Source organism: Nomascus leucogenys, chromosome 22a, assembly GCF_006542625.1.
Source record: "Nomascus leucogenys isolate Asia chromosome 22a, Asia_NLE_v1, whole genome shotgun sequence".
Classification (NCBI taxonomy): Eukaryota; Metazoa; Chordata; class Mammalia; order Primates; family Hylobatidae; genus Nomascus; species Nomascus leucogenys.
In genome coordinates this window covers 38,591,764-38,615,251 of record NC_044402.1, presented here as the reverse complement: position 1 = coordinate 38,615,251, position 23,488 = coordinate 38,591,764, and the positions used below count along the sequence as shown (strand labels likewise).

Below are 23,488 nucleotides of genomic sequence, written 5' to 3'. Positions count from 1 at the left end.
GGAGTAAAGTTTGAGATTTTGGTTGGGGCAGGTCCACCATTATAAGTAGCATGATCCCCCTTGCTTGGACTGTCCTTAACAAATGACCTAATAGTAATGTCGGTCATTAATAGCATCATGGCAACTATGGGAGAACATGGTATGCTGACAAGATAGTATTTCTGAGACCTTCCTTTTAGCTGAACGCCTCAAGATGCTTCCAGAAAAGGTATGTTATTACAAATTTACACATTAGTGAGATGTTAGTTACTTCCTTTTTTCTCTTAGAGCTATTTTCACTCTAGACCCAGGTTCAGTTTGTGGAGTAAATGGTTCTCTTTAAATTACTGTCAACTTAAGTCATTTGGGAGTGGCTTATTTTTGAGAAAGGCCTTCCCAGCATCCTTGGAATCACACCAATATATCTGTAGGACAACCTTAAACATTGTTTTTCAAGGGGATTATGAATTATTGTCCGAAGGACATGTCAAATCATCTCCCAGATCATAAAACCATTCATTTCCATCCCCATAGTTGATGACAGACACGGAGGCCAATTTGTCTCACTTCTCTCTCTTGCGAATTTAGCCTTTTTGGAATTTTTTCCAGAAAGTGCCCAACACTGGGTGCCTGTAGTCCAGGAGTCTCTCCTTTATCCCAGCGCTGGTATCTATGGAATGTCAAGGGGTCTTCATCCCTGGGCCATAAAAATGAGTGTACCTCAGTACGATAATGTCTGCCCCGTGTGCCCTGTGCTTACATGAATTTAAGGAGGGTTTGTCTATTCTACCAGCCAGCAGCACAGTGTGGCAGGCATCCAGGCCTGTAAAGTTTACTGCTTTGTTCTGGGTCCATTACGGGGAGGTAGCCCACTGCCAAGCTGACATACATGGAGTCCTTATGTGTCAGGCACGGGGCTAAAGGTTTTACATTCATTATTTCATCAATCCTTATAATGATCACCCCCATTTTAAAGAAAACAGGCACAGAGAGAGTCAGTAACATTCTCAAGGCCTCACAAATGGTGAAATTGGAGCAGGATTTCACAGCAGGGCAGGTGAACCTAGGTCCTCATCCTAAATACGATGCAATGCTGCCTCCAGGAAATCACCACAAGGGGGCTCCCTGTCCTCGTCCACGCCTGTTAAAAGGAGATGTGTTTTATTTTTCCACCCCAGGAGGTGCCAGGTAGGGCACAATTCGTACATTCTCATTTTCCTTCTGTCCAAATGCCAAGGCTCCTTCAGTATTGGAAAGTTTCGGACCAATGTAAATGTGTTTACCAGTATCAGTCACTGTATCTCCAGGTCTAAAAACACAAAACGTCCCCTGAAAGAAGCCACTGTACTATGAATAAAATGACATGTTTAATAGTAGAAACCGGATTTACCTTCCTGGGGCAGTAAAACAAAGGAATTGTTTTAAGGAAAGCTAACAGAAGGCTTGACGCTTCAATCACTAAGGATGCAGTGTTACAATTAAGAGATTTTCTTCAGATACTATGGATCATCCAAGCCATGTTTTAAATCGCAGGGTTAAGCTCAGAGAACTCAGGGGCTCATTTTTCTTCTTTCCATGTCATCTGACAAAGTGGCAAAGCAATTGTGATACAATGTCGTGGGACAAAGGCTCCATATCTAATGTTGACAAGTGACACCTGGGACTTGCAAGGCTAGAAATTCCTGTCCAGCTCTTGACACATCTAAGTCTGGATGTGTAATGAGGCCGGGAGCCATAGAAACAGGCATCCTTGGGCTGGCTGAGTATGCAAAAGACAGGAAAATAACGTACAAAAATATCTTCACTTTTTCTGAGAAAATCAGTAGCATTTAAAACGTCTAACAGACAAAATGTGAGAGCAATAATAATACACATCGGCAAACAACTCAGCATCACGTAGATCTGTCCATTAGTCCCTGTGGGCTGAAGGAAGCAAGGCAGCTTTGCCTCATCGAACTATGTCCATCAGTGGCCAGTGAGATGGACCACGGGAGCAGACATGGTTATGCCCAGGGTCATGTCTTATGAGCAGAAAGAAGAAAATGTGGCAGAAAATTTTAGGGGAGGGAGAGAGATGGGAAGTGAAAATACAACTCTGGAAATCCTGATGAGGATTCCAGATGAGGCTCAAGGGAGAATTCCAGATGAGGCTCAATGGAGGTTCCAGATGAGGCTCAAGGGAGAAAATAAAATGGGGGTTAAGGCAGGTTACACTGTAGTAGTAATAGAGCTTAAAAGCAGATTATATTTAATTTTCTTTACCGCTTTTTTTTTGAGACAAGTTCTTGCTCGTCACTCAGGCTGGAGTTTAGTGGCACAATCACGGCTCACTGCAGCCTCGACATCCCAGGCTCAAGTGATCCTCCCACCTCAGCCTCCTCAGTAGCTGGGACTACAGGTGTGCACCACCAGGCTTGGCTATTTTTCGTATTTTTTGTAGAGATGGGGTTTCACCATATTACCCAGGCTGGTCTCGAACTCTTGGGCTCAAGTGTTCTGTCCACCTCAGCCTCTCAGAGTGCTGGGATTATGGGCATGAGCCTGGCCCTCAACAGCTTTAATTTGCTGGTTTAAAAATCTAGTAAATATCTGGGGAAGCCAGGTGCCCGGTCATCCCAGACCTGCTGGATTTTTTTTTTTTTTCCTTTAGAAAACACAACATGACCAAAGACATCAAAATGGCAAATTTGGGAGTGAAATGTGTATTTCTAAAAGCTCCCCAATTGGTTGTGGCAGGCAGCCAGCGTGGAGGAACTGCTCTAAGAAGCCACTGTAAACCAACACTTTATTTATGGGTAATGCCTTAGGGAGAGCTAAAGCAGGATTTAAGAAGGGTCAGGAAGCAAGAAGAAGGACATGGACAGGAGAAAGAAGACTGTTCAAAAGGTTGGGGTGAAGGTATAAACGAAGGCAAATTTAGCATCAGGTTGTTGGCTTGGTTATACAAAACCATTTTAGATGTATTTTCTAGATTTTAAGAAAGCAAACCACAAGAAAACCCATCCTTTGCACCATCTTGTTAAAGAGGACTGTTAGTGCATTCACATTTAGAGAACATGAGACTTGCCTTGTGGGTGGGATGTGTCCTTTTTCCAGGTCTCTTATATCTTTGCTTATCTTCATGCTCTGATAATGGTCCACCTGTGGCACTGCCACAATTTCACTGACACTAGGAAGTACTGTCCCCTGCCTACCCATGCCAAGATAGGCAGGAAGTTGGCACAAAGTGACTCGGGGGGCTATGCAGGAGCAGCGCACAGCTCTCTTCTCCGTGCCTGCCGAGTGTGCTTATGTGAACATGCATACGTACATCCGGCTACCACACAAGTTAGCCTATGAAAGGCACACAGAATGGGTGGCAATAGAAAACAATACTCAGACATTTGCATCTTGAAATTTATTTCTGGTGTTTTCCACCACACTTCCCCTTCTGTTCCCCCACATCTGCCCCAATCTGCTTGTTTAGGCAGATGATGATTATGATAAGTCAATCGTTTTTCCTAAACATGTTCTCATTGACGCAGGGGAAAGGCACCACTGATTTTTTATATTAATCCTCCCATAAAATTCGAGAGTAGGTTGTGGTATAATCGCTAATAAAAATTACATTTAAAAAGGATAATCTTTGCAGGGCAATCAGCTTATAATTTAGTTCACAAGAGCAAGTGCCTTTAAATGCATAATTCACTTAAGGCTGGGTCCTCATCTACCCAAACCATATCTCTACTCGTTCTTCTCTGAAAAGTGAAGACTGCAGGTCTTTCCTTTCCGCCTGCCCTCCTCCCAGGAAATATCTCCAAGTCCCCCTTGGTTTACCGAGCATCCATGCCAACCCAGAGACAGCTGTTCTGCTGCAGTAGTCACCCAAATCACTTCCCTTGAAAACAAACGGGGCGATGCAATATGTTGCATTTGCTTTTCCATAAAAATAAATTGACACAATACAAGCAGGTCTTCTTTCCAATTTAACAGGGCATGAAACTAGTCTGCTGAATGAGGGCACATGCTATAAAATGAATTCAAATGGAGTACATCACTAATATCAGCAGAAAGGTAATTATTAATTGGCTTAATTGCTTCACCCAGGAGAAGGAAAAAAAAAAAAACTTGCTGAATAGATGCCCATTGTCTAAATTAAGGTTAGCTCTTTAGTCTTTATTACATTCCAAGCTTTTCCATTAGAACATATGTAATGACATTTTATCATCATGCTAATACTAGTTCTGAGGTTTCCCCTTAGGCACGTAAGATTTTCCTATTAGCATAAAAAATGTGGTGACATGTACTTATTTGGTAGTGTTTTATAGATTTCATAAATAACTGCAAGAAACAAATTTCATCACAGAGTTAAAATATTTAATGACAAAATTCGGGTTTGTTGTAATAGTGAATCAATAGAGCAGGTGTTACTTATCTCTGAATTAAACAAAAATTATATTTGACATCTCAGAGAACTTCTGAAGAATTAATAACTGTACGACAGACATCAGTAGTGTCACAATTTCTAAAATTAAGAGCTAAACCTATCTTTAATGCCCCTTATTTAGGGCATCCTGTAAATAATTTTAAATAGATGCACAACCTTTGCTAGCCACAAAAGTAGCATTAAAACAGATTTCACTGTAATTTAAGTCTAACACGTAATCTGAACTTCTTCAGAGCTTGAAAAAAGGTAACTACTGATCATGTTACATTTTACAAATACATTCTTTAATATGAAACATCAACCTGAATAACTGCATACTTTCTGTACACAGGTATCTAATAATACTAGTGAGAAATACTACAGCTATATTCCAGGAAGAAGTGGTAATACTGGAAAGTTTCTTTCCTTTTTGAGTTGTCCATACAGTAAGTCCTTCACAGAAATATAGTACCCCAAAATTCACAGAGAAGTGCAGACATGAAACAAACAAATGAAATGTCTTCTGGCAAGCTCAACCAAACAAACTGGTCCCAAATGATGAGAGTTATTTTGTCTAAGTCAGACTGTATTAATACTTTGTACTGCAGCACCTTCTACAAAAGGATAGCAAAGAACTTCACATGTGTTGTCACTGGGCTCCTCTGCAAGAGGCTGGGAGGTAAAGGAGGGGCAGGGATTGCTGTTACGGCCGACTCTGTTGTGGGGAGGCCTAGGTAGGACTTTGACACTGAGAGGTCAAAGGTATGAACACAGCCTGGAAACTAATCATTAGAGGGGGCTAATAAAGATTCGGATGGGCTTTCTTCTAATTCAGGCTATTTCCAATGAAACTTAGGTCTAAAAGGATAAGCAGAGGGTGAGGAAAGAGGGCAAGACATGGAATACTTATATTTATTAAGAGTAACTATTATCATTCTACCAGGGAAGAAGAATCTTGGGTTTCACAGTATGCTTATGACCTCATCCTCAGCTACTTTGGAATCAGCTTCCCAAACACTGTTGTTAGAGAGTTGGCAACCAATTCTGTTCTTGAATTTGGCGGACTGTCAGGGGGTTTTAGATTTATCCTTTCAATTATTTATACCAACTCTCTATCTCTGAAACCAGAATCCAATTTGGAAAGATAAATACATCTTTGTGTGTGTGTGTCTGTGTGTGTGTGTGTGTGTGTGTATTCTGAACTGAGGTCTGCAAATAAAATCTATTTGGAGTGATATTTGGGGCTTTTCCTAGAAATTAAAATAGCTTCTAACAGTACTCACCAAATGGCACGTTCCTCACTTCTTTAAATTTTTAAGACACCAAAAAGTATAAAATATTATAGTTAACTTATATAGTTTATTAAATTTTATAGAGGGTTTTCTTGAATTGGATCACCTAAAAGGATTCTGAAATTTGTCTCCGACAAATCTCATCTCCCTTTTAATGTGCCTGTCTAATATATTTTCCCCCAATAGACAAACTTTCTCTCTCCCTGGGAATGCTCTATTAGGAGAACTTCAGCTATTTAAATCAGTATTAACAATCCAAAAGTCATCTTATGCTCCTATGTAAGAGGCTGCAATACACATCGACTCAATCGGCAAAATGGATAGGATGGAATAGATAGGAGTGCTGAAGATTCAGGCAGCTTAAAAATCAATGCGCTGCAGTGGTAGGCTTACAATGTGTCTGAGATGTGCAGCTTGTCTCCTTGTTTCATAAAAAAATCACAGCTTTTTTATGTTTAGCATTTTAATCCTCTAGGAAACAAAACTTCTAGACTCTAAGCCCCTTATTATCTTGAGTAATAGAAAATCACGAGGTGTGTGACCAACTGTATTGAAACTGACTGCAATGTAAAGGCTCGTAACTGTGGTGTTTTTATCAGACCAGGCAAGGTGCAATTGCCATGAAATGCAATTTGTCAAGAAACTCACATGTTAAATTACATTAAATAAATAGATAGCAAAAACAACATCAAAACCTCCAAAATCCAGATACCAAGAAACTAAAGGCCCTTTCCCAAGGACATTATGAAGGTGTCTCTAAAATAGGCATGACTGTAAAAAGACAAGACAAATATTTTAAATGTATTACTTGTTCACATTATCATCGACACAGACCTTTTTCTGGACAAATCAATTTTTTGATAAAAATATAAGCACTTTTCCATACCAGCGACCATCACTATGACAACGACAAGAGAAACATCTGTGAGTACACAGAGGGTTTTAGGCAGGCTTTTCTTTAGGCCTTTACTCTCAAATTTTTACCCTTCATATGAGAATTCCAAATAAACACCCTGGATACAAGTAGCAAGAGTATTTAAACTGTAACTCAGGAAAGAGATTTCTATCTGCGATTCTGTTTTTTTTTTCTTTTTTTTTGAATGCTGGTGATGGTTCATGCAAGAGATTACTATACAAAGAGCAAAATCTAAGACTGCTATTTTCCCCAATAAATTCAATTGTTTCCCACAATGTAGAATTTTAATCTTCAAATTAAGTGTAGCTAGGACGGTGAGTGAAACTAATCACTGCTTGACTTTTATTTTCATCTAGGAAAAATAACATCTGATGTCACCACATTAAAATGCCTTCCTGTTTAATATCAGAGAAAAAAAAATACATGTTGCCAGTTTAGACTCAGCGCAGTTTATCAGTTGGTCCAAATTTCATATTTAAACTACAAAATTTTTTTTTAATAAAGAAAACATATTCAAAACATACATATACACACACACACAGTGGGAGGAGGCAAAAACCCAAAATGAAGCTGATGCTATTGTAGCATTTATTAGCAAGATCATTAGGGAAATGTAAAAATGCAACACCCTTTCTTTCACATTAACATCTGAAAAGAAAAAACAAAAACCATACTAAGTGTCCAAATATTGGAAAAAAAGAAGCAAGCGGAAGTCCCGAATTCCTGTAAAAACTGCTGAACAAACTCTTCAGTTTCTCTTAAGAACGGTCACCAGGACAGGCAGTTTCTCAACATTTGTGCTTCATGGCAAGCTAAGGAGAGAGAGGAATGAGAAAAGTAAGACTTTATTAGTAGGTATTAGCAGAGAGATTTCACTGTGCTGCTCCCTCTCCGCCTCCACAATGAGAAGCAGCACCAAGATTCTACTCTCTGTGGCAGACCATTACTAATTACAGTAGCACCTTTAAATGTGCAACATTTTCTCAAATTGTTCATGGGACATTTCATTTGTTACTTTTCCTTATGATAGCTTTGCTGGTGTATGCATCTAGGTGGGAGGGGGTGCTTTGTGGTGTTCTTGCACCACACTGAAGGAACAAATGAAAAAACCAATGGACAGGCAGAATGAGCGAATTACTCTAGGAATAGCTGGGGTTCCCAGCTATCCAGGAGAAGCAACACCCCTGAATTATATTTACTGGCATCTCATGAAGTATTAAAAATCAACAGCTTTTAGTGAGACAATCTACAACCATCTATTTAATATGCAGCCTGGACATTCAACCAAGTCCACAGCCCTTCGCAATTTAATTGTGTTATTGACGAGAGCCAAAACACACCAAATCCCGACTTTGATTTATGCCTTTCCCACTGGTGTTTGTAAAACATAGTCTATCGAAATATTCGGTCTTTGAAACGGGAACATCAAATACCACGGTATCAGTCAATATTTTCCCAAGCCCAGCCAGCCCATGATAATGTATTTAAGGAAAGGATATGCAGGTACAGAACACAAAATTAAATTTGTCTTCACTTTTCTTAGCCAGATCTTTTCCAAGGAGTCTATACAATGATGTGAACTAGAAGGCAGAACAGAGGCTGAACTGTAACTCCCCATGTATCCAGAGTCTGATATCAGGGACTAATTCCTGTGGTTGGGGCTGGGAACAACTGGAGTTAGGGTTCTGTGGCTCAGAAATCCTTTGAGCAAAGAACAGGTGATTCTCTGCAGGCAATAACTTTGCAGAAAGCCCTGTCATCTGCATCCTGACCAGGCTCTCTGCCTTTTAAGAATTAGTAAGGCTGATCCTACTGATTTCACCCAGTGGTGCTCTGCATCATTTTGGAAGATGTCACTAATCCATTTCTTCAGCAAAACCCAGGGCAACCTGAATCTTCTCTTTCTCTTCTTGACATCTTCAACAAATAAGTTATAACCCTGGGGATGCCATTTCAGCTAAGCCACCAGCAAAGGCAGGGTCAACACTCACAAGCAGTGTCCCCAGCCAGGTTTGCATGTGATAGAGGGACCTTTGGACCAGTCCTCATGTTGATAAGTTAATCTCTGCTTGGGAAACCTCAGCTGAAAGAGCGCCCAGTACCTCTGTCTGGTGATGCCAGTGAAGACCTCCACAGATCTTCTGCAATGCTAACGCCGATAGTCAGTCAACTGTCAGACACAGGGTTTGGGAAGTTCCGAATGTGCCCAGGCTGTCATGCTGAGTGATGTGGGTTCTTGCCAAGAAGGGTAGAGGTGGCTAAGGACTCCTGACCTCAAAGAGTTTATAGTCCAGGAAACATATAGTCCAGGTTGGTGCAAATGGCAGAGCCAGGGCTCTAGTTCAGATCTGTCCCACTTCCTGGCCACACTCTGAACCTCATCACTCTATGGCCTCTACTTCTTGCTCTGCTTCTAGTTTTTGTACATTATTCAGCAACATGGACCATCACATCAACACAGAGTGGTTAAGTGTTGTGCATAATAAATACTGACCATAAATATTTGATCAGTGCTGCTGTCCTGGTATTCAATGAGCTGTTAACTTTCAACTAATGGGCTTGTGCCAATTTACCCACAGCTATTAATCTTCAGCAGTGATTGTGCTGCTGTTCAAACCAGACCCTGGTAACCAGGACAGTGCATCTGGAATGGAGCTAAGGGGAGCCCCTGGGCCATGACCAGCTAAGATTTGCAGAAATATGTTAAGACTGGACATTTTGCTATTTGAGTATTGCCATGGTCCAAATGTTTGTGTTTCCCCAAAATTCTTATGTTGAAATCTAACCCCCAAGGTGACACTATTAGAAGGTGGAACCTTTGAGAGGTAGTTAGGTCATGAGGGCAGAGCACTCATGAATGAGATTAGTGTCCTTATAAAGTGGCTGAAGCGAGACCCCTCACCGCTTCTACCATGTGAGGACATGATGAGGAGGTGCCATCTGTGAATCAAACAATTGGCCCTCACCAGACACAGGATTTGCCAGTACCTTGATCTTTGACTTCCCAGCCTCCAAAATTGTGAGAAATAAATTTCTGTTGTATGTAAGTCACCCAGTTTATGGTATTTTGTTATAGCAGCTTGAATGGACTAAGAAAGTAGTATCATTTTAGTTTTTGTTTAAAAATTCCCTAGGAATGAGGAGTGTTAGAATATGGAAGGCAGGGAGGTAGAGCAGAAAGAGCACTGCATGAAATGAGGTCAGGATACCTGCTGCTGCAAATCTGCTGTATGACCTTGAGCTCTAAAGTCGCAGCTGCTCCACACCTCAGCCTCCTCTTATGTCTATAAAAAAGTCTCCAACTCTAAATGCCAATGGATAAATTTAGGTGTCAGAGTTGTTAAAATTTAAAATTTCCTTTTGATATATTTTGTGTTCTTAATATCTCATGGAAAGAGTTCTCTTTCAATGCTATGCATGTAACCTACTCAACCTAAAAAATGATAATAATAAAATCATGACTGATACCAGGGAGATATAGTATCAATATATTATTGTTGATAAATAATAAAATCATGTATTTTATTTTTTATAATACTATTATAACATAATAGTATTATTTTATAATAATATAATATTATATATTATAAGACCTGTGCTCCTAAGACCCAGACCTGAGCTCCTTAGGTAGTAAGGATAGAGGCAGCCATTCCCTCGCAGTGAGAGAAATGTCACATGCCCTTTCTTCCCCCACACACGTAGGCTAGTGCAAAACAGGGCAGGTCAATGTTTTTTTCTGCAAGAAATGTCATCTGAGGATGTCTGAGTGTGGGTAATGCTCTTGCCTACTAACTCACTGCGTACGGCGGGGCCGTCAAAGCATTGCATCTGCTGCAACGTTGTGCTTTTTGGCAAGGGAAAGTGAGCAGATCTGTTTTTGCGATTGTGGTGCACTTTCCTGAGGTTAACTTTGCATGAAGCCCGGAGCTCAAGAAAGAACCATACTTTCTCAAACCAGGCTCACCAGAGTGGAGATGGGGGAGTCAGTCTAGGGAGGCAGGGCGGAAGGATCATTTTCTATCTGCACTGTAGACAACAAGCACCTGCATATTTTGAAGTCAGGGTTGTGCAAAAGTGATCCATTCACTCTTGCACCTGGGTCACTGCAGGAGTCCTGGAACAAGTTAGAAGGCCAGGTTATTTTCTACTGGACTCTACAAAGGTGTGCCAAACTCTCCAGCTGGGGTTCAGTGCCCTTATTCAACTGGGAGCTCTAGGAGCTGCCATCTGGCACTGCCATTTTCTGCTCAGGACTCTGCCATGTGTTCTGGCCCCCACTTGTAAGCACAGCTTACTCCTTCTGAGTCAACAGAGCCATGCTTGTCCAGGGGGTAGAATGCCTGGGTTCCATCTCTGAACTCTCCCCTCACCAGCAGGCCTGGCTGTGGCTTGTCCAGTAAAGTGACATCTTTGTGGTCAGCCTATGCTAGCAGGTCCAAATCAAGAGTCCTAGTCCCTGGGAAAACAGCCACACCTTATCTAGAGAGGTCAATCTGCTCGTTAGGAATACTGCCAGCGCCAGTGATTCATAGGCACACATCCCAGTTTCACACAACTGCAAGTCTGGCCACGACACTCTCACACTCTCATACACATTAACAGACACTAGTAACCCCTCCTCTTCCCCCCAAGATTACCTAAAGGAGGGGAAACCAAAATAAACACAAGCTGTCCATGCCTCACTCCTCCCGAGTGAAAGCAGGTAACTGCTGGGCATAAATTTTCCCACTGGTCAAGCCAGAGACCCCTTTGCCTTTGGTGGCTGCATTAGTTTCTATCCTGATGGGTTCCTGTTTCAAGGGCTGATCTGTGTTTAGATAGTATCAACGTTTAGCAGGAGGCCGTCCCACACCCCTTTCCCTTTGGGTTCGGGAGGCACAAAATCTTCTGCTCCATTCCTTCCCTGTCCCTGTGTTGAGGATCCTCAATCACCAGTATCAATTCTCCAATCCCTCTACAGTGCTCATTATGTGATTGAATAGGGCAGGGTCAGTAGAAAAAAAATTTATGAAAATGATTACAAATAATAGTAATTTAGATTTATATGTGCTACATACTATGCTAATAGCTTTGAACTCATTCAATTCTCTGAACACTCTAGTAGATAGGTACTATTCTCATAAAGAATTTTATGAGAATCTCTATTTCACTGATGAGAAAACTGAGGCTTAGAGAAATTAAGCATTTGCCCAAGGTCACCAAGATGGTAAATGGCAGAGCTATATTCAAAGACAAGATGTTAACTACTATTCCATATTGCTTTCCCAATTGCCTAGCAAACTTGGCCACAGTATCAAGGAAACAGGGCTACCAGGGCCAAGAATTCAGGCCATCTGGTTAGGTTATCCAATCCGGTGTTTGTACAGCCCGCTCTGGGAGGGACGCCTACGTGGATGACATCCAGGTATTGTCTACGCCGCCTTAGGAAGAGCAATTTCACAATCTTCCTTGGTAACCTGGTTCATGGTTTAATCATTAACCTAAACTCTTGTTTTAGCAGAATTTTATCAGCGCACTATTGATTGCTCTATTCTGTGTGGGAAGACATGAAAGAAAAATGCCTGTACTATCACGCTTCCCCAAACTGAAGACTATTATAAAGTTATTCCCTTTAGCCTTCTCTACCCAACTCAACAACTTAAATGTTTCCCCAGATTTCCACTATCCGTCTCCCATTGAAATCACGGAAGCTGCTGTTGTGGTTAAAGAAGCTGAGGCTGTAATGCCAGCATTTCCATGTCATCATTATCTCTGTGTCACAGAGGCTGCAGAAGGGAGGAAGGAACTAGGGAGACCTTAAATCCAAGTTCACTCTCTCTGCATCTGCACCAACAGCAGCAATCTGAGGCTCTGGTCTCCAGCAGGGCTGTCTGCATTTTCAGATAGATCTGGCCAATTCTCCTTGAAGGAACTCGAAATGGGCCCCACAGGCGACAGTGCAGTAAGACCCTGTCACGACAGAGAATGAATGAGACTACAAGACAGGGCTGCGCAAAGGGGATGCAGGAAGAGAAGGCAGGAGTCATCCACTCAGAGCTGGATCCCCAGCTGGACCTGAGCGTGAGCCTCCAGAAGAGGTCACCGCAACTCAGCTGGGAATATTTTTCTCATTGCTTTTTAGGTTATCCATCCTTGTTTCCTCAGCAGAAGTGGTGTTTCTGTTAAAGCCAGTTATTTTTTTCCCCGAAAGGTCACCTGAAAAGTGTATCTGAAGGGCCAGATCATAAGTCTGACATGCCAACACAAGTCATCAGCAGATGTTGTTTCTGGAAGCCTAAATTCAAACCACTAACCAGAAAAAAACTGCCCTTTGATCTGAAGCACAAGAACAGCAATAAATCCTCTTTATCACCTGACCAACAGGGCCTCTCCTTTGGTTTGTGACTGCCTTAGATAGCTGGCTGCCAATAAAAACTGCCCCTTTCCCTTCTAAAAGGCACAGTTCTCAGCGAGTATGAGAATGTGCAGAGTGCGCACTCAGTCACGCAGGAAATGCCCTTCTCTGGATTCAGGGGCAGCAGGGAGTATTGCTGGCAGCTCAGCGCTGCTCCAGTCAAGCTCAGAGCCCCAGAATTGAGGCCCTGAAATAACAACCGACCCCTCTCAGAGGGAAAACTAGCCCTGAGGTGCGTAGTTCCCTGGGACTGCGGCTTGCTTGGTGTCTGGTGAAGAGATAAGGACACACTGCTAGACTCAGGATGAGAAAGGGACAGGATGGAAAAGCAAGCATGAGCAGCCTCACGTCCTCCATGTGTTGGCTAAGTGGGGCAGCGATATTTGAAGACCTGATCTCTTCTCCCCGACACCCTATTCTATGTCTCGATACTTGAGCCCTAAACTTCTGAGCAGGAACTAAAGATGGTCCATAGTTCCTAAAGATCCAAGATCAGAAGGTCAGAGATACGGATGAGGACATCAGAAAAGAGCCAAAGAAACCAGGTACAAGAAGAAATTTTCCACGACTCAGGTGTTTAGTAAGTAGCAGATGGGAGTTACATAAAGGGGAAATAAAAAGCTTAATTTTATATCTCTCATCACAGGAAAATACTGAAATAAAGTTTCTTGGCACTGTAGCTCCCCAAAGCCCCAGAGCTGAGAAGCCTGCCCCTCTCTTGGCCCACCTTGTGCGCAGTTTCTGCAAACTGCTGGGCGCTGTTCTTCAGGTCTTCTGTCTTCTCCTCTGCTCGGCCTAATCGCTCTCCACGCTCATTCAAGGCCTGGCTTGCCTTCTGCACTGCGCTGGTCACGCTGTCAGCAGCTGAATGGAGGATGCTGTTTCCTGAAAGGAGGAGAGCAGGAGCATCAGAAACTGGCCCGGCTGACCCACAGTGACCAGACTCTGGCAGGGTGAGTACCCTGTAAGAGGAAGGCAGGTCACACTGCAGAAAGGCCGCTCGTCTAGTGTCTGGGAAACAAGCTGACATTTCTTTTGATTGGGTTTGACTGACGCACTTGCAGCAAGAACACCCATTGACTGCAGGACCTAGGAAAATCCTAAATGCTTCCTTATAATCCCATCACTGACACGCCAGTCATTTCCATTCTGCCAGTATTCTATCCGATGAGGCTCAAAAGGATGGGGCCTGTCTGGATTTACAACTTGGCTTGCAAAGATAAATGAAAACATTGACAAGTTCACAGAATTAGGCAAGTTCAATGAGACATATCTGGATCTTATGTTATTTCCTTTTAACCTGTGGTTTCGGTGAATAACCATAGGAAAACTGGGACTACAGAACTTTTCTAGATAGAATACTCTATATTCCTTCCAATGCTTCTTCTTCATTTTACTCCTTCATCCAGCAAGTAAAGAATACCCCAAAATGTACAGCTTCATGTAAGAGCTATGATCCGGTCTCAAAGCTCAGAGTAGATGTGTCTGCTCCCAACCTTGGATTCCGTACCATGGCTTGGATGGTTGGGACTCCTTACCTCTGATCTCCAGTATGTGAAATACGGAGCCTCAGGACCATACTTAACCAGCAGGTACAAAACAGTGACAGAAACCAGCCCTAGAAGAAACTTGGTATTCCCAAACTCAGGAATGGTGATACCAAGAAAGTTGAAAGCCATTGGCTCTCAAAGGGTCATGCATTCCTGACATCCCATTTGCCGGGACTGGGCAGCAAAATTCAATAGTGAAGAACTTGCTGATGCATAAATCACTGAGAAATAGCAACTTGCAAAATGACAACCAAAGGAAATTTATAGCTGTATTTTGTTAACACTGAGTGTGAGATATTTAATGGCATTTTATATAATGGCTTTATGTCTTTGAATAAGTTTATTACATCATTTAACTTTGTACCTGGGATAGATACATCTAGCCATAGACAGCTTTTAATAGAAATGAAATTTCCACTGGTCTCAGCTGCAAAGGCTTCTTAATTTCTCCTCTGTGGGCACAGTCTGTGGTTTGTGGAAAAGGATCTCAGGCAAAGAAAGTGCCTGGACTGGAGGAAGCACTTAGCAAGTGTTTTTCCATTTTTCTTCTTTAATGGTGGATTTCAAGGGATTCAATTATGCACTAAGGGGAGGAGAATGGGGTTAACTCAGTGTTAGTCAGTTGCATCAAGCACTACATGAGCCAAGATAAATCAGCACAGATAAATAGGGAGCAGAGGAAATGCAGTTCTAGGCAAATCTGGTTGAATGCAAGGTTGGAATGAAAGGTCTGGGTCTTCAGAACAGATTTAGGAGGAGAAATCTTGGTCCGCTTTGCTTTCATATCATACTCATAACTAAGGTAATAACATATCCACACTGCTCAACACTTGAATAGCACTTTGCAATCATAAAGCACCTTCACAAATATTATCTCACTTGATTGTCACAATTCTACTGATAGGATTGGGACTAGCAGAGTTTAAGAGGCTTGCACAAGACCATATCACTAGGGAAGTGACATGGATAGCACTTGAGCCTGGCTTTCCAGTGACTTTTCCTTATTCTCTACCTTGTTCTTTGCAGATATGGTGTTGGTTCAGAGAAGCAATCACTAAGACAGAATTGTGGGCAGACTAGCATACAGATAGGTTTTGACAGGTTATTTCCCAAGGTAATGCCTGACTGTTTCTGTCCTCAAGGTACTCCTCTTGGTAAATTAAGAGTTATTACCCATGCCACACGGAAAGTCAAGTTTTCTCAAAAAAGGAAGAGGCCAATGGGGTGGAACAGGAAGACAGGGAAGGGCGCAGAGGAGCTGGGAGAGGGCACAAGAAAATCTCCTTTTCCTGCCTCCTTCCATATATTCACAGCTTAGCCACCAGAGGACTGGGAAAAGATAGGGCAGGGAAGCTGCAACTTCACCACTAGGAATAGCTGCCTTAAATCAAAAGGATTTTAGAATTAGCTGCTATAAAATTAAGAGGGTGTATAACTAAGACTTGCCTTTTCCCACTGGAATTGACCTGCATGATCTTCACATCGTGTTTCTGGAATGAACCCACTACACATAAGCCTTGCTGCTTTGTTGCTTGAAATTAATCTTGCACGTGATGTCAGGTAACATCACACTCAGTTTTATATGATACTGTTTAACAGGAGTCATTATAACTCATAGAGAATCAGATGCTGTCTTCGCTGTTGAAAGATGACATCGCTGACTACTGCCAACAAGAAATCTACCTTCAGTTACTTTCAGGCATCAGGATGAATTCAAACAAATTTCATTTCCTCAGTTGAAATAACCTCTTCCAGTCTTGATTCTACCCACATTTTAGGCCCAGTGAAGTCCCATCACCTTTATTAAGCTTCAGGTCAATTCCAATCTCTCCCTCCACTCAACTCCCTAAATAATATCTATAACCTTCTTGGGTACTTAATTAAGTACAATCATGGGCAACTCTTTTCCTACTTGACTTTTTCACCTGTAGATGCAATGACTTCCCAGCTGGATTACAAATTCTCAGAGTGCATCATTTCGCTCTGTTGACCATTCCCTAAATCTTTATTATTTCTCCTCTATTGACTTAGATCTTCTGCTGACTTATTTTCTTCTATCTGGGATCCTCCTGCTCAAACTGTAATCCCAGGGTTCTTTCCCTCACTCTCTTCTCTTTTGCATTCTACAGACTCTCTCTGGAGCAATCTCCTCCAGCTCTTGACTTCCATAACCAAATCCTTATCTTTCACTAGGTCATGCTGCTGAGCTCCAGGTACACAGGTTTTCTTATGGAAAAAGTCTAACAGAATGACCCAAAGTCATCTTAAGTTCAGTAAGTCAAAACCTCAACTCATTATCTTTTCCCTTCACACCTGTTTTCCCTTTGGGTCCCCTACTTAGCGAACAACCCCAATATCTGCCCAGGTCCTTAATCCGGCCAGAAATCTGGGATTCTAGTCTAGACACCTTCCTCACTTTTATCCCATACAACTAAAGGTCACCTGCTATACAGCTCTCTACACTCTTGCCTTTTTACCATCCTCTTGCCTCACATATACACACAATCTTTACCACATCTATGATAATTACTAGAAATAAAATTGCTGGTTCAAAGCATACAAACATTTTTAGGCTCTTGGTGTATGTTGAAAATTGCTTCCCTGAAAGATTTATTCAACATTCAAAACTATTCATGAAGTACACACTATGTGCCAGGCACTATTATGCTGACACAACTGGCAGAATGACTTAAAGGGAGTGATTTAATTTGTCTGATCTGTAAAATGTGGGTTGTGCCATTTACCTCACGTGCCTACTGTGGAGATACAGATGTACACGCAGTGTCTCCAGGTACTCAGTGGAAGTTTGTCCCTCCACCCCCCTTAAGACTACATCTTCTTTCTATGTAATTTTGAAAAAAATGGCACATCTTACCCAATTCCATTGCATGTCACTCTCTCTTCTCTCCTATCTTGGGGCTAAGTGTTTTGAAGCCTGCAGAAGATAGTCCTTACATACCTTTGTATATCCTGCTATGTGTAGCAGGATACACATATAGTTCAATTATCAACATAATTTCATTTGATCACCCTACACATCAGGGTGTATCTTGGTAATTAAAATCCTTAATTCTATTGCTAGTAAAAGGCAATTTCAACAGAATTTTCAGCAGCTACTTCTATAAAATACATATATAGAGATTTGAAACGTAAAATATTCATCCTGTTTGGAAAATAAAGCAGCAAGAAAATAATCTAAAACATAAATAATAAATATATGCCCATCTATACTCAGTGCTGAGTCAACGTGCTCATCTAAGAACACTCTTTTAAAACAGAGATTTCTTAATAGTTTTGCTTGGACTACTTCTATTCCATAATCAATTTAACCACTTAAGAATAACTACCCAATAAACCCCACTTATCTAAACTAACTTAGAGGAAAACCAATTTGAATTTTGGGAAAATATAAATGTGTAAAATAGATATGGGTTCTAACAAACACAAAAATTGGTAGGGAGACCTATTATATTTAATCTGTTTATAGGCCAGGAACATTAGTGACTCTCATATAATATGCCAAAAGTATTCAATAATAATTTATTCTCTGCATAGATGAAGTAGGCTCTATTCTAATCTACCGAGTTATTTTTCTTAGTAAAGCTATTTTCATGGGTAGTACGTAAGGTACAATTAAGTCCTGTTCAGTATAAGTGACACACAAATTAATTTCACTGGATACAAAAAGGTAGGATTCACCTAAGACAGTGTTTTTTTCTTTTTTCTACTTTCACTCCATGACAATTTTATTGCTCAGTGTTTCTACCACTAGAACACATATTAGCAAAAGAAAAGTCACATAGAGATCTGGCTCCCTGATAGCCTGGTCTCCTTTCAGTCCCAAAGCCACTCGGTGCCACTTAGACACTGTTCTGCTTCCTGTGATGAGTGGCTCTACTTCTGCCCCCATCCATGGTAATTCAGTTGCATGATAATCATGATGCTTCAAAGGAGGCTCTGTTTAGTACTGTGACTGTCACTAAATATTTTACAGATGAATAATAATTTAAGTAATAATGATGATATTAGCTTTTACTTCTGTGAACAGAGTGATTAAATGCAAAGGCCTACCCGGTGATAGAAGTTGGTTCTTAATCCACAAAGTCCATTAATTAACTGTGAATTTAGGCAATACCAAGCTCTTTCTATATTACATTGACTAATCAATACTAAATCACATCACTGCATTTCCATGTTGGACAACCTCTAATATCCTCTTTTAAGATGGAGAGTCTTCCAAAAAGTTAAATTTCATCCATACTTTTGTGGTAATGACTAACCAGAAAAATTCTTTTAAAAATTCTGGTTACATCAAGCCTTTCCAAAAGGAAGGGTTGTTAACCCAAGCTGGGCAGGATGCAGTGTGAACATCAGCCAATCACAATCACGGAACAGCTACCATACTAGGTGGCACGTACTATGGTAAGATGTTACATTCCTCAAAGGGAGATATTCTTACCCTTATGTTACAGTTAAGGAAACACATGCACAGGGAGGTGAAGTAGCTTACGCAGGATTAGCCACGAATTGACTCCAAAGCTCTTAACATCTATGTCAGCATTTGCCAAAGTGGTTCTGTGAGTTTACAGTGCTCCAAGGAAAGCTCAATTCTATGGCAAAATGACGTCGTGAAATGAGATCTAGCCACGCTCCTTTATTGCAGAACTTTGGAAAATCTTTAACGTGCTAATGTAAACGGAATGAAAAGGAGGTAGAGGTGAGAGCAGGAGAGGTATGGTGTGCAGAGCTTCCCAAACATATTTACTCATAGGGCTTTTTTGCCAAGTATCTTAGTAGGGTGAAATTCTGCAGAATTTGTGCTCAGAAATGCTACAATAGACTACACTAACTCCTAAGTTAAAGGGGGAAAAATAAATTCAGGCTGTCCTCATCAATTTAGTAATAGACAGGTCATGTAATTACATTCAAAAGGCTTGCTTTATAGAGGCTATGGAACAGACAGCGTGCTCAATGGCGGTTTCAGAATTATCTTTTGTCTCAAGTTGGTGGCTAATTTCAAGGACCAAGAAACTTACTTGTTTGTTGCCTGGAGCTGGATGACAAAGAAAAATGGACTTAATGCTCAGGAATACTTTGTAAGTCCATAAATGCAAAAGCCTACTTGAAGGACACCTTGGAATTATCGATTGCTGTTGTTACCAAGCGAAGAATGGACCATTCTATTAGGTCTTCTTTTGGCATTGTGAAGGTAATGCAGTGGAACACCAGCCTATTCCCAAGTCACAAGCATGTCTGCCCCAGAAGCTAACTAAAGTCTCAGGAAAAAGCCCAATGCTCCCTCCCTGTCATATAGACAACTATGAGTTCATACTCTCCTCTCAATTCACTGTTTCAATCTTCTCATTGACAAGGGTCAAACATTTAGGATTTTATTCAGGTCTCTTTAAACACTTAAATTCACGATATGCATAAACACTTATGGGAATCTTTAGGATTTACTTAACCTTGGTTCTTACAAACAGTTATAGGGTATCAGAAGAATGAATTCAATAATACTTCTTTCGGGTCTGTTTTGTTCAGAGATTATCCGGTTCTCAGAATACAGGGAACACTTGTTTTGAGGTTAAAAACCTAACGTGGCTCTAAATTTGGTAAAATGGACTTCGTTCTGTCTTGGGTTATGTTTGCTGACAAACCAGCTATGATCTACAGGTCTCTACTTTCATTACAGTTGGCAGCTAGGGACTTTTACTCTAACACTCTAATAACTGTAATTTCAAGTCCTTATATATACAAATTGAAAACTCTCTACGCAATGCTACTGGTTAAAAAGCAAATTTTGTTCAACATACTTGCTACTTACCAACTGTGTGACCTTGAACAAATTACTTACCCTGTTGTGCTTCAGTTTCCTCACCTGTCCTAGGGCTTGGTCTACTATCTATCTCATGAGGTTGCTGTGAGGAATAAATGAGGTGATGTGCAAGTGGGGCATTTAGAATAGTGTTTGGCCCATAGACACTGAACCTTAGCCATTAGTAATGAGATAACTTGTTATCTGGCACTGGATAGTCTTTCTGTTAAGCTCTCTACTTAGCTCATCTTTCTTTCCCTACTCTCATCACCATGAACATTCGTGAAGGAGTAGTCTGCCCCTACTCTTACTTTCATATGCCACAATTGTTTTGAACTTCCAGTGGACTACCTCACCCCATGCTAACAACACTCTTCTCTCAAACTCACCAATGACCTATCAAGTCCATTGCCTATTTTATGTTTCCTCCAGTTGGCCATGGGACCACAAATTGACTACTTCTGAAGGCCACTCTTTCTGTTGGCTTCTAAAACACACTATTTCTTGATCCATCCCTGACCCCTATCATTTTGATTCTTCCTTCATTCCCTTCCTGATTAGAGATACAAGGTCAGAAAGGTCTAGGCTTGAGCCTGACTTCGCCAAATATCAACTATGTGGCCTCAGATAAGTTACTTAATCTCTATGAGCCTATGCTTTTTCATTGGTTTAATGTCAATAAAAAACAGTACCTATTTTTGGCCGGGTGTGGTGGCTCACGCCTGTAATCTCAGCACTTTGGGAGGCCAAGGTGAGTGGATCACTTTAGCTCAGGAGTTTTGAGATCAGCCTGGGCAACATGGAGAAACCCCATCTCTATAAGAAATACAAAAACTAGCTGGGCTTGGCGGTGCATGCCTATTATAGTCCCAGTTACTGTGGAGGCTGAGGTGGGAAGATGGCTTGAGCCTGGGAGGCAGAGGTTTCTGTGAGCTGAGATGGAGCCACTGCACTCCAGCCTGGACAATAGAGCCAGACCTTGTCATAAACAAACAAACAAACAAACAAACAAACAAAAAACCAGTACTTATTTTTCATATGAACTAGTGTGAGAAATAATTGAAATACATATTTAGCATACAGCTAATAACGCAGTATGAGCTCAATGTACTGTGTATCATTAGTAATAACTGATTCATTCAGCTCACTTATTACAGAACAAACATGTGCCAGACACTGTCTGTATCTGTCTGCTTCACAAATTAAAAACCTTCATATTAACCCAATCTTTTCCTTCCTGCCCTTCTTCTGATCTGCTCCTCCTAAATTCATTGTGTCACTTAATGGCTCTTCTGTTCACCTACTCTTCTACTCTCAGTTGACCTGACTCTTAACCTCTCCATCATATCCCACACCAAAATACTCATGGAATCCAGGACATTCTCTCTCAGCAAGGGCTCTTCACTTAGCCCTCCACATTATTTCTAGCCCCTATGGTACTTTAGGTTCTATTTCAGTCTTACTGGACAAAGATAACAGCCTGGATGGTGTTCCTGCCACTAGTCTCTAAGTCCTCTAGTACCTGATCCTCTTTCTATACTGGTAACCTGATCATGCTGCCACTTTCTCATTTCCATGCTTTGCTGCTCACCCATAATATAACACAACCAAGAAGGCCTTTCTTAATCTAGTTCCAGGCTATTCGCTTGCCACCTCTGCAGGACCCCCAACCTTTATCTACTGCCTCACTGTTTCTTGACAGATTATAGAAAATCCTTAAAGTTTTATCAGTTTCTTACTATGTAGAACATATAACAAATGAATTTGAAAAAAAATCCATGTGCATAAAAAGCTTAACAAAGAACACTGCATCCAGCTCTGTCCCTAAGGGTGTTCCAACATCAGCAGTAGCACTTTTTTTTTTTTTCCAGCATCAGTATTGAAATGCAAGCCTCACACTCAGATTTAGGTGTCTAGCAATATTTTCTGCTAGAAGAAAGCAAAGTTCTTTGGGAAGCAGCAGACTCCAAGCCTTTGGGCAAGGAAAACTCAAATAGGCCTAAAATACCTTATTATTGCTAGATAGCAAGGATACCTCTAAAGATGATAGGGACAGTGCTAAAATGAAAAAGAAAGCAGTTTAAAGGAGATCACTGGGCAAGATCACTGATGTGATATTTAGCATATCAATAGTAATAAAAGTTATCACAATAAAGATGATTACAGTAATTGTATATGACTTTGTGGAAGCCATAATTTCTTAATGATAAACAAGAGAGTTCCCAGCACTTTGGGAGGCCGAGGCGGGTGGATCATGAGGTCAGGAGATCAAGACCATGGTGAAACCCCGTCTCTACTAAAAATACAAAAAATTAGCCGGGCGTGGTGGCAGGCGCCTGTGGTCCCAGCTACTCGGAGAGGCTGAGGCAGGAGAATGGTGTGAACCCAGGAGGCGGAGCTTACAGTGAGCCAAGATCGCGCCACTGCACTCCGGCCTGGGTGACAGAGCGAGACTCCACCTCAAAAAAAAAAAAAACAAAAAAAAACATAAAAGGTACAAAATGAAGTTGAAATGCAAAACAAAATTGATTATAATTGGATGCTTTGGTTTTAATTAGTAAAAAATATTAAAATATCTGGGTATTTTGTTTAATATTTATCTACATACAAATGTATGTATTTGTCTCTATCTGTGTGAGTAGCAATGAGCAAATACAGAAAACTACAAGCAAGCCAAAGAATTTCAGAAAGAGTAGAAAGTTACAGAAAGGACTAATGAGCATTAATGGTCAAACATATCCACTAGGTAGAAAGAATGACAATGATGCATTCCAAAGTAGTAAATGCATTCTCCTCTTTAGAAATTTGGCTATCTGTTCAGATCAGATTGCATCTCCCGGGGGAAGAAACTTCTAGACAATGTGACAAATCATAATAAGATATTAATAAGGCATCTGCATGTTCACAATAATGCTAATATACCACAGCAATGCACAAGAATGACATAGAGGATTATGTAATGCTGGCCAAGTAACGTAAAGGATGCACCATTTTGGGAGAAAACCCATCAAGTTGAAATCACTGGGCGTATGTGAAGAATATAGGCTTAAACGGTTCTACTGAGGTGAAACATGAGGTTCCCATGAAGACCCAGTGAGATATTCAGGGACACAAGTTTGAATCACCTTGGGAGAATA

General features: G+C 41.1%; 1 protein-coding gene across 4 annotated transcripts in view; it reads right to left on the bottom strand.

Moving 5' to 3' along the window:
- Positions 1 to 4,313: 4,313 nt before the first annotated feature.
- The window catches only part of STXBP6 (syntaxin binding protein 6), a 243,251-nt gene continuing 224,076 nt past the window's right edge, over positions 4,314 to 23,488 (bottom strand). For all 4 annotated transcript variants that reach the window (XM_030803339.1, XM_012498236.2, XM_030803341.1 and 1 more), the window contains 2 exons: positions 13,714 to 13,871; positions 4,314 to 7,404 (listed from right to left, as the gene is read on the bottom strand). In XM_030803339.1, coding sequence (XP_030659199.1) covers positions 7,381 to 7,404; positions 13,714 to 13,871 — 182 coding nt within the window. In that variant the 3' untranslated portion in view covers positions 4,314 to 7,380. The remainder of the gene's footprint in view (positions 7,405 to 13,713; positions 13,872 to 23,488) is intronic.